Source organism: Lineus longissimus, chromosome 17, assembly GCF_910592395.1.
Source record: "Lineus longissimus chromosome 17, tnLinLong1.2, whole genome shotgun sequence".
Lineage (NCBI taxonomy): Eukaryota > Metazoa > Nemertea > Pilidiophora > Heteronemertea > Lineidae > Lineus > Lineus longissimus.
In genome coordinates this window covers 12,658,365-12,670,162 of record NC_088324.1, presented here as the reverse complement: position 1 = coordinate 12,670,162, position 11,798 = coordinate 12,658,365, and the positions used below count along the sequence as shown (strand labels likewise).

The window sequence follows — 11,798 nt, the reverse complement described above, 5'->3', positions numbered from 1 at the left end:
GCTTAAGAGCTCCCTAATATGAGGAAGGCTCATGCCTTGATAGGGAGCTCTTCGTTAATAGGGCTGGTGAGCGAGAAGACTCGGTGGGGGGGGGGGGGGTTATATAGTTAGGATGATGCCATCATGGCAGTTTACCGAAGAAGCAGTTGGCTAGCACACAATGTCAATGATTGATGGCGAGTAGTTGGTGGGTGGGAGAGGGGGGATATAGTTAGGATGATGCCATCATGGCAGTTGACCCAATAGACGCTGTCGCAGTATAGAAAATAAGTGGGGAGAATGTGGGAAACTAAACACAACAGGAGAAGGATAGGTATTTTTGCCCGGAGATAAGCATAATGATCCCAAGACCCAAGTGTAATTAAGATTTATATTCTAATTCAAAAAGACCAACGTCGCCTAGACATACAGTCATGCATAGACTGATGTAGCACAATGCATGAGACACCCTGTATAACGCAAATTTGAAAAAATTTCACCTCTATGCCTTATAACTTCAAGATTAACACCTGATCACTTGGTCAAACTTGGTCAGATGTATTCTACAATACAAGAGACATGCTATTCAGAAATGTATTGGTTTGTGTGAGAGTAACGTACTGCCAAGTCTACAGCCGCTGGAACAGGGGTATGCATGAAATGACGTTGCGTCATTTTTGGAGGCAGGTAGGCCTGGCCTCCGCACCGGCTTGTGAGACCTGAGGGTAGCGCGTGCGTTTGAGTTAAGTGCGCATGCGCTTTCTACGGAAAATTAAAATGGCCAGTGTTGTGGACGAGTGGTTTCAGGTTTCACGGTAGGATTTTGACATGGAAACGGGGAAATAGACATTGAGACCAATGTACTTTCAAGATTATTGCATTATTAATGGAACCAGACCGTTGACATATTGTCACACCCCATGATATTGACGAAATCGTCGTCGAAACGGGCAGCCCCGGACCGATCATGTTGGTGCGCTTGAAACTACGGAAAAGTTAGCAGACGGAAAATCTTTTGCGGAATTTTGCCAGTTCAAAGCACGATTTCGTCGCGGAAAGAGAAAAATAATCTCTGGCAGCGATGCAGCTTGTTGTTTAATGCATTTCGATTCGCCCCAGGGTATCGTTACACTTTGATTCGGCCCTGTTTTGACGAAATCTTCAACCGAACAGCGGCTTCTCTGCGTAAACATCGTAGCGTCCCGCTGAATTGTTTGGAAAAAGAAAATCTCTCCCCAGGTAAATTGCTGTGCATTAGCGTATACGATTCGCGTGCAAAAATGTCACCTGGTTGCAGAGGTTTTCTGGTTCCGGTCAACCGGGTCAAGTTTTTTTCGTTGACGGTATACACACACACATTCGACCCTTAACCATAAAGCTCGCTTAAGAGCTCCCTATCACACATTTCAAGACTGTCTTGGTTCCATTGGTGCTTGGGGCAGTAACACAGCTAAGTCGATTTAGTACCAAATCAAGTTTTACAGGATTGGCCACATTACAGTTTTGCAGGACAGTTTCAGCTTCAAATTTTAAGCCACGAATCAACACCGGACAGGACTGCTGTGAATGGAAATCATTGAGACCGTTTCTACATTCATTCAAACATTGTGCCATAATCTCACACCAGGGATATTGCTCGTCAGGTAAAAAAATGGATGATCAAAACACACCAAAGGAAGATTGGACCAAGCCAGAAGATCTAACTGTCCAAGCAGGACATATTACAGAAGTCCATGATGTGCCCATCGCTGTCTTGATACGACCCTTAGTCCCAGAGGTGAATGAAGAAAAGGTCAAGTCTTTAATGGAAACTATAGAGGTAAATATTCCAGTCATTATGCATTCTTCGACATTACCTTGTTGGCCTGTTATATCATATGTGCTGCAATATTCCTCATCATGACTATGTGCGGCATTCACTAGTAAGAATATCACAGTCTTTATTTATTCTTGGTGGTTCCTTTCAGTGAAATCTGAAGGCGCTAACACAGTTGACATTTCAATGGGCTGATTCTCTGTAAATCTTTTCCAGAATCCATCCACAAGAAGAGATGTCCCTCCAATTGATGTTCTTTGGATAACTGGTAGAGAAGGAGGAGACTATTTTTATTCCTTTGGTGGATGTCACCGGTATGAAGCCTACAAAAGGCTGAAAATGGAGACAATTCCATGTAAACTTGTGAAATCAACTGTCAGGGATCTCAGAGGCTACCTTGGTGGCTCCACACCAGATTTACTGTAGATATATATGGGGCTTATACCTCACTGTCAAAGACACCCTCTCTGTCAAAGACACCCAGGTGAATTACAAAGGCTGTGTCCTGATTACTGACAGCATATTGCATAGAAATGATCTGTCGGAGACAAAAACCACTCTTCCTAATAGAAAGGATCGCCTTCTAAGAGAACAGTGTCTGCTAAGGGAGGTTCCCTTGTACAGGTACATATTGATTAATAAAGGTGATGAAAAACAACGTACACCTTAACTTGTGTCATTATTTATTTGCCCCCGACCCCCCTTGGATGTAGTGGTGATAAGCAGGACATTCAATTAGAGGAGCATTTGCATCACCCACATAATGGATGGCCAGAAAGCATGGTTGATGGTAGCGAGTCATATAAACTCGGTGTTTCTAGGGCTAGCACTAATGATATATAATATGACTGTTTCAAACATCGGATCTATGAATAGTGAACCTGGTGCTGCCATCTGAGCTAAGAAAATGGAACTAGGCAATTACTAAAAATTTTTAGGGCGGGGGACGATTTACAGCTTGAACCCCTGAACCAGCTCCCTCAGATCCGTCATTCATCAGGTCAAAGCAAGCATGAACCTGGTTTAATCTGTGGTTTATCTTATTCTTACTTGATGACGTCTGGTGAAGTTACTGAGCTCTGATTGGCTGTCAATGTACACAATGGTACGAACCTACCTGTAAAAAAAACCCTCGCACCCGGGCAGCGGTCAAAAGTTGGTGATGCTTGGCGAAATAACCACGCCACGCCATTCGTCATACAATTTATTGTATAAGGACTTTTATTTCTGTGGACTGGCATTTCTTTTACACCATTTACATTTCCCCTTTGCGGCAATTTGATTGGCTGCCAGATTCCAACATGGCGGTGTGAGGAAAAATATTTCTGCCATTCTCCAGGTAAATTCAGGTATATTCGATATTCACCTGATGAAATTCAGTGACATGTTATCTAAAAGGTGGTCTGATAACGATTGATTTGATAAATGGTAATTTGAGTGCATGGTTTTCTTACACTGTAACACTTTTGAAAGTTTTTTGGAATCTATGGAGCGCAACACCAGCAAACATTGGGTCATCAAATGACAGTGCTCAGCATACTCGACAGTGTCGCCACCTATTATCAGATTTAGGTTGCCTGAGGAGCAGCTTTAAAGAAATTAACAGCGCTGGCACGTTGCCAGTTGGATGATTATGTGAATGTGACGACAAAATTTACCTTCGACTCCTCGGTTTGAGACTAATGAAGCGCAATCTAATTTTAGTGTCTGATTTTTGTGGCATTATCGTCTAATCCGATGCATTGACCATAAGATGTTGGCAGCAAACGCCATTATTTACGTGGTCTGTCGCCATGTAAAATTGAGCACATTTGCTAAATTTTGGCGTCGCAAAATTTCCTGGTTCAATTGTTACAATCAATACAGTATTGTATTTCATTTCCTTTCAGCAATCCCAGAACCAGGTATTTGGATTTGGTTGACAAGTTGCCATGGATTTGAAATAATGTTGTGTGCTGCATAAAATGGAAGATGGAGAGAATGCTAGATTCCACGAATCTGACAATCGTCAACATGAAACCCCGAGAAAATCTATAGACACTCAGATGCATTCTTATGTACGATTTGTGAACCTTACGTTGCGACGTGTTGATGTGATTTGGTTGAATTACCAGGGTATTCGGGTTCACTATAAAACTCTGGATCCAGAACAATATTTTAATATCAATACGTATGTGGGTCATCCATGGATATTCCGCGATAGTCTGACTGGTGATAAATTAGTGGTTCGGTTAAAGGAAGTGTTTGAGCCTGTTGTGTGGACTGGAGATGACGGGTGGCCACCTCAAAGGAAAGTAGTGAATATCACTATTCCAGGTAAAGGGCTTGGTTTTGTTTGCTTTGTGACTGTACAATACTTCTCACTTATTCTTTCTCCAGCAGACTGAGCAATTTGCCTCTTTCCTCATCAGTGGTGTCATGGGGAAACAAAATCGCAGACTTTGAGTGTCAGCAATTGTGACGTGAAATCAACAGAGCCTATCCCCATAAACTCTGCAAAGTTTGTCCAATCCACTCCATCTAGAGTGACAAATTCAGTTCTGGGGCTCTGGATTGGAGGAATTTTGATTTTGGTGATAGTAACCATGCTAACAGGAAAATAATCATTGTGCAAGTCAGAGAATTTCTCAACCAATTTTTAAGCAGTCGGCTCATGCAAACAACTCAGTGTCTTGTTATTTCTTTTTCAGTATATTCTCTCAAAGAAAGATGTCTCCAGATTCTTCGACGTGTAGTTCCGAGAAAGCACATCAATCATTTGGAAATACCCCATACTCTCAAAGTTGAGCTACGAAATGAAGACGGCGAAGAGCAGGAGGAAATGCTAAAGTATGAACCGTCAGGATAGAACAATGTCAAATAGAAGTTAGTCAGGATAGGACAATGTCAAATAGAAGTTGGTCAGGATAGGACAATGTGGATAACATCTTTGGATAACATCTGTGAACTAAGTGTCACTTGTTATTGGAGCTGAATAATTAATGTGCAATCATGTATATTCTGTCAATACTTTAGAAAGAAAAAATATATTCAAAATTTTGTCATGTTGTTTTTATCTCAATTTTCTGTACTTGCTGGCTAGAATGAGTTGCCCCAATGATCGAAACTAGTGATGGTTTGAAGAAAAAAGCTTCAAGCCAGCTTTTTAACATCCAAACATCTACTGTTGTGACTGTCCCAATTCCTCTATGAGAGACGTCTCAATAAATATCTCCTGGACATCTGTTACTGTTGGTACTGTCCCAATGTCCACCATGAGAAATGTCACTATGAATCCTGGACATCACTTACTGCGGTGACTGTCCCAATGTCTCCTATCTCCCTGGTTGTGACACTGTCCAAATGATTCCGATGTGAGATACCAATCACTTCATGTCTGATGTGCATTCAACATTCAGCTTTTAAGATTCAACAGGACACTCCAATCAGTGATGAAATTTGTTGGGAAATAAGTCTGGGATCCTGACCCAAACTAAACTCAGGCTGGGGAGCAAGCAATAGGAGAGTACATCGATAGGTAACAATTTCTTAATTTAATTCAAACAGGAAATAAAACATAAACATTACAAAAATCCTGGCCAACTTGGTGTGTGTGCGCCATTGAAACATTTGAGTTGTCTGAGTCAGTACGTCTATCATTTCAATCTGATGGCGAACGAATTTCATTGTGCTCTCATCAATAATTTTATACATGTTCCAAAATTACATGCAGTATTATCTCATGGGTCAAATGGACTTCACACTTTTTTACAGGGAGTCATCTTTCCATTTTCAATTGCAGAATATCTATGAAGTTGTGCCTTTTTTACAATGTCATTAATGTTAACAGATTTGGAAGTCTCATACCTCCCGTCCTTGTAGCCAATATGCAAGAATTTATGATTACCATAAACATCAGCTGGGATGTGATTACTAAATTTTACTGCTTTTAGGCTGTAACACGCATCAACTTGTTTTGGGGACAGTTTTCTTATTTTTCTACACTTGTACAGGAAATTGCTCTTCTGTCCTTGGTCCCAGGTTGGCATAAACATATCTGGAGGTGCTATGAAAACATGGCAGTTATCGCCATGTTTACAGTCGGTTTTATTCATGTACCTAACCAGAGTTTCCTGCAGCATCACTGGTCCAGTAATCTGTATAGTATCCTCAATGTTCTTGATTGGCCGTGCAAAGTTGGGTAATTCTTCAATTGCAAAAGTCATGAATGGATGTTTTTCTGCACAAGCCATCCAGGCATTCATAGCAATGCTACTGCGATCATACAGCAACCGGCTTTGAATATAAGGTTCCTGACTGAAGATACATGTGTAGTTAAACACCAGTGGGTCAACTGGACGAAAACTATCCATGTCCATGTCGGCATAAACACCACCATAATGATGTAGAATGAAATAACGCGATGCATCAGATCGGAGCAGATTATTCGAATAGGAATCATACATGTCCAAAAAGTCTGGGTAATGGTCAATTATCAGCCTCCTGGAATCCAAGTCATTCCAAAACCAATACTCCCACTGTGGGTGGTTACTCAACCAACTTTGTATGTAAGGGACATAAACTTGCGGAATATTCTCGCCTTTGTACATTTGGTGTAACCGTTTTGCTATTGAAATTCTCTCCTCAAAATCTTCTGATCTTGCAACAACTTCTCCTGTTTGTAGCAAAACAAACTTCAATGCTGGATTTGCTTCAATTCGTTCCTTTGGGATGACTTGAGATAAGAGAAGCATCATTATCATAATAAGAACAACCAAACAGATCATCACAAAGTTCTTAAAAAGTGTCCATCTTCCATATGGATCTTTAGCTTTCTTGGTTGTCATCATGCCCAGCTGCTTGTCCAATTTGCAATATTATCTGAAATTAGAAAAGCGTAACATTCAAATGAACTGTGTCCTCGTGTTGATCCGATTAGCCTCCTCTACTGGCTCTAGACTATCTGGTGGCTCTGGCTACCAGTAACAAGAGATTGATAGCCTGCAAGGGCAAAATAGTATGTGTGGTGTGTTAGTATGCCCCCCCCCCTTTCGGCCCGGCCTGGCACTGGATCAATATCATAACTAATTAATCATCCCATTCCCAGACATGTCAAATTACAAATGCATGCAATGCATGCAATGCATGCAATGCATGAAATGCATGCAATGCATGCAATGCATGCAATGCATGAAATGCATGCAATGACGCATGGACGGACGGAGTGCCTTTTTCCCTTGCCAGATTTATCCAAATCTGGGTGCTTTTATAAGGGTTTTTGCCTTAAATATTTAGATTATGTTATAAACTTTTTATTGGAAGCAAAATTTTAACTATTCAAGTCTATTTCATTTCGAATTTCAAAGAAAATATCATTTGCGCGAAATTTTCATCTTTCAAAACACCCGCGTCTAGAACTTCTGGCTGAATGAATCGAATAACCAATCAAAACACGGGATTTCTTATTCTGCGACCCAACGCACAAGACCGGAAGTGTCAAAATTCAACATGGCGGACCTCGATAAATGGGTTGAAATCGCAAAACAATGCAAATATCTCCCAGAAAATGACCTAAAGGTGAGCAATATCGTAATTCTGATAATTCCAGACTCTTTATCAGGCTAAAGTGTGTCAAGAAAACACCACTTCATCTCGGTAGCTTGTGCTCTTGATGGTTAATTTTGACATTCAAAAAGTGAACCGTCATGAAAACTTCAAAATCCTTCATTCATCATGTCATGATGTATTGTAGGCGTACCTACTACTGCATGTTCTAACTAGGCCTGCCTACATGATCATGATGTCAATCCAAAATTTGAAATTTGGTGGCCGTCTAAAAGTAGCTACACCTAGGCTGAGCAAATCCTGAGATCCAGAACAAGATCGAATTCAGTTATAGCGTGGCATGAATATGATGATGGATGAATGTCGGTCTACAAATGATTTCATAATCTTTTTTCAGAAACTATGTGATTTGGTGTCAGAGTTACTCCTGGAGGAATCCAATGTCCAGCCTGTTTCAACCCCTGTCACAGTTTGTGGGGACATCCATGGACAGTTCTATGATCTTAAGGAACTTTTCAGAACTGGTGGGGAAATACCTGACACAAATTACATTTTTATGGTAGGTTTCACTTTCAGTCTCTCAAATTTGATGTGACCGACCACTCACCAGATTTTAAATACTCGCTCGGCCAAAGCACCACAATTAATTGTCCTCAGGCCATATAATTAAAATGCCCTCGATTGCTGGGACGGTAAACAATTAAAATTGTTCATTTGGCTAGCTTGATTAGCTTGACATTGTGCTTGATATCGAACATGCTCTTTTCAGGGAGACTTTGTAGATCGTGGTTATTACAGTTTAGAAACTTTCACACTGCTATTGACATGTAAAGCAAAGTGAGTATTTTAAGGCTTAACCTATTTCCATTATAACAGTATAGTCTTTGATGTACTCTGATACTGTGACCAAGGCGTTTGAGAAAAAAATGACTATGCATTCCTTCCTCAAACAGAACTAAATGTAAGCATCAGAGAACACAGAAGAAACACAAGAGATCCAGTCATCATTGTTTAGTTGTATCTTTTAATTCAATCAATACTATTGATATCTGTTCTTTTAACTTCAGGTGGCCTGACAAAATCACTCTTCTTCGAGGTAATCATGAGAGTCGACAAATCACACAAGTTTATGGGTTTTATGGTAAGCGAAAATAACTTGGTGGAGAGGTTTATAGTTCTTGAGCAGTTGGTATCACTATGTTTGGAGTAGAGTTGTTTGCCAAGAATGAAAGAGCTATACGAGAATTCCTATTGAAAAGTATGTTTGATTGATCCTTAACCTTATGTTGTATTCTTTACAGATGAATGTCAAACGAAGTATGGGAATGCCAATGCATGGAGACATTGTTGTCGAGTGTTTGACTTGTTAACAGTTGCTGCGGTGAGTTATTCAATATATTAGCAAACAAAATTGATCTATAGAACTTATGAAAGTGAAACTCATGGAAAATTTGGAAACGAGTCTCTGCTGCACTTGAATATGCATTACCAACTCATCAGTCCTTCACTTCATACCTTTTTCTGATGCCAAAACACTTTTCTTCAGATAATTGATGAATGTATCCTATGTGTTCATGGTGGTCTGTCTCCAGACATCAAGACACTGGACCAGATACGCACCATCGAGAGAAATCAAGAGATACCACACAAGGGAGCATTTTGTGATCTCGTCTGGTCGGATCCTGAGGATGTCGACACGTGGGCTGTGAGTCCGCGAGGAGCTGGATGGTTATTTGGGTCAAAAGTGACAAATGAGGTGAGTGTTTTTGACATCATATTAAACATTACCTAGCATGAAAAAGATGGGATGTTCAGGTTAAAATTTAGTTGATTTGAGTTGATTGATTTTGAACATGATTGAATTTCATTTGTTCTGAAACAAGTTTCACTGTGTTTTATTATGCAGCATGGAGACATCGAATGTGCCAATAACAACATACACCAGTATTGACTGACAATTTTTTTTGTGTATGTCCGCAGGTGGGAGTTTGGGCTCCAGCATATGCATGCCTAGAAGGGGAAGGGAGTATTGAAAAACAAAAAAGTATGGAAAATTTCTAATCAGTGATTTGGTTTTTGTCATATTTTTCAGTTTGTCCACATCAACAATATAAATCTGATATGTAGAGCACATCAACTAGTACATGAAGGTGAGTCTGAGAATCAGATTAGGAGTAATGCAGTGTGCTCTCCCTAAAAAACCGAAGCAAGAGTCTGAAAGTCAGAATGCTTGTCGCCCTCCCAAAATGGGTAAGAGTAGGCTTCGTCATAGTCAGTACGCAGTGACTTGTCAAAGATCTCTGAATATCTCCTTATCAGTGACATTATCTCTTCCGTTTCAGGCTACAAGTACATGTTTGATGAAAAGCTAGTGACAGTCTGGTCTGCTCCGAACTACTGTTACAGATGTGGCAACATAGCAGCAGTCTTGGCGTTCACGGATGCCGACAATCGTGAGGCGAAGCTTTTCCGTGCGGTTCCTGATTCCGAGCGAGTGATACCTACTAGAACAACCACACCGTACTTCCTTTAACGAATATTGTTGATCATGAGATTATCATCTGTTGGTCTAATTAGCAATTTATTTGAAGCATTCTTTTCGGGACATCAAGTGACATTGTTAAGTATTCCATGTGCAGCTTGAAGGGCATTTCTTTCACCAATGTGATTGACTGATATTATCACATAGCTGTGCAAATGCTAATCAGTATCAGTCCATTTTGTATTTGTGACTATTATCATGTTGTTTCATGTTGGGATTTAAAGGGGCAATTACCTGAAAGTGAAAGAAAGTGGAAGACTTTGCCTTTTTCAGAGGGATTGGAATTTTTATGTCAATTATTGACTTGACAATGGTTTACTGACAGCAAGCTTGTGAAAGTGAGAGACCAGTACAGTATAATAATAAGACAGGACAAATAAAAGAGTCAAAATATTTTCATCGGCCGAACATGTTAAAATATATCAATTTATAAAATTGCTTGATATGTTAAAGTTGAACCTCTGTGGCTAGCCAATAATTTTTGTTCACTGTGAATTTTATTTGTAAAAATCTGTTGAGCTGTTTCATTAAAGGTCTCACATAGGTGCATTTTCGTTGGCTGTGAAAATGTTCCAAGCTGCTTCCTCTTCCTTCAACAATAGGCCAATGAGCACAATGCCGTTGTTTTAACGGGGAGAGGCCCCTTGAGAATCATAACAAATCGTCCTGATCATTGCTGTGTTGCACGGAAAGAGATTCTGTGGTGTTTACTTAACTTTTGTCCAAAATTGGTCTTTTGAGGACAAAGACACAACCAGAAAAAATGCAGGAACAAGTTCAATTTAACTAGGTCCAATTCCTGACCTATTTCAAGGTCCAATTAAAAATGTGAGGTGTTTGCCTGATTTGCATAAAAGATTTGTAAATAGCCTGTCATTATTAGATGTTACCCATTCCCTGAAAATTGCCCAAACTGACAGTGGGGTATTATCAAAAAGTGTCTTCGTTGTGATGGAGGGAATTTCATTACACAGGAGATCCTTTCGTCAGTACCCTCTTATACCCCTCATCTAACTTCGGACAGAAAATCTTTGAGGTATGGCAAAGTAGGCATGTTTTACTGTACTGTGGTTATGTAAGTACTTCGGACTCCAGGTCCGTTTCGAGTCGCCTGAAATTCTTCGGTTTAAAGCCAGTCTGGCCATTATTTGAAACCATATTCTTTGACCGTTGGAACTGGAACTCTTGTGTTTGTGATATTCATTAGGAGAAAAGAGAAAGCAAATTGACACACCTGTTTTCCTGGTGATGAGAAATAGATTGTTGTTCCCATAATTCTTGTGTTTTTGGAATGGGTTGTAATAATGGCAGTCCCTGTGTATAGTGTATTTTATAAGCAAGTCAATGAATAATTTCAGTACTTGTGGATTAATCGAGAATAAATACTTTTATTCAAACCTCTTTGTCTTGTCTGCGTAATATGGTCCTGTAGATCAACTGTATTGCAATGTTACTATCATGTCTCTCTCTTTGAAATGCAGGTGTGTGGCTGACAAATGCCCAGAAAGGTGGTAAGAAAGAGCCTTGCTCAAGGACGAAAACACCCAATATATCCTGACATTCAAACCATTTGAGAACTGTCCACTTTCCTTGTGATGAGGAAGACAGACTGTCAGAATCAAGCCCCAAATGTTGTGACTGTCAAGTCAAGGTGGAACAAAACCACTGCGGCATTGAAAAGCTTGGTGCAGGAGGATGAGCTGGTACTTGAAACACAAAACCAATAGTTCATCTAAATTGTCCAAATGACATGTCCTGATGTTGCTCTCAAAAGACCACCAAGTCATAGCTCAATCCATCCTCAAAGCCTGTCACTATCGTAGAGACATCTCCTGTGCTAGCTATCAAATCAAGACTGAATCAATTCATCACACTACAATCTACCATTCAGTCTTGTCAGAGAGCCAGAGACATGTC

The 11,798-nt window shown here is 40.1% G+C and overlaps 2 protein-coding genes across 2 annotated transcripts; both read left to right on the top strand.

The window, feature by feature from the left end:
* Positions 1-3,053: 3,053 nt before the first annotated feature.
* Positions 3,054-4,825, top strand: LOC135501532 (von Hippel-Lindau disease tumor suppressor-like). The gene is made up of 3 exons (XM_064793684.1): positions 3,054-3,134; positions 3,685-4,111; positions 4,486-4,825. The coding sequence occupies exons 2-3, from the start codon at positions 3,760-3,762 to the stop codon at positions 4,641-4,643; spliced, it is 510 nt and encodes a 169-aa protein (XP_064649754.1). The 5' UTR covers positions 3,054-3,134; positions 3,685-3,759; the 3' UTR covers positions 4,644-4,825.
* Positions 4,826-7,281: 2,456 nt separating this feature from the next.
* LOC135501579 (serine/threonine-protein phosphatase 6 catalytic subunit) lies at positions 7,282-11,278 on the top strand. Its single transcript, XM_064793750.1, has 8 exons — positions 7,282-7,351; positions 7,737-7,898; positions 8,109-8,176; positions 8,407-8,480; positions 8,641-8,720; positions 8,886-9,095; positions 9,432-9,489; positions 9,682-11,278. Exons 1-8 carry the CDS (start codon positions 7,283-7,285, stop codon positions 9,870-9,872), a joined length of 912 nt encoding a protein of 303 aa, XP_064649820.1. The 5' UTR covers position 7,282; the 3' UTR covers positions 9,873-11,278.
* Positions 11,279-11,798: the final 520 nt, after the last annotated feature.

Excerpts from the sequence above, each read along its gene's own strand:
- LOC135501532 (XM_064793684.1), top strand. The coding sequence starts at position 3,760 with ATGGAAGATGGAGAGAATGCTAGATTCCACGAATCTGACAATCGTCAA. Across the intron at positions 4,112-4,485 it reads AGTGAATATCACTATTCCAG|TATATTCTCTCAAAGAAAGA; the intron begins GTAAAGGGCTTG and ends TTTCTTTTTCAG.
- LOC135501579 (XM_064793750.1), top strand. The coding sequence starts at position 7,283 with ATGGCGGACCTCGATAAATGGGTTGAAATCGCAAAACAATGCAAATAT. Across the intron at positions 7,899-8,108 it reads ACACAAATTACATTTTTATG|GGAGACTTTGTAGATCGTGG; the intron begins GTAGGTTTCACT and ends TGCTCTTTTCAG. Across the intron at positions 9,096-9,431 it reads GGTCAAAAGTGACAAATGAG|TTTGTCCACATCAACAATAT; the intron begins GTGAGTGTTTTT and ends CATATTTTTCAG.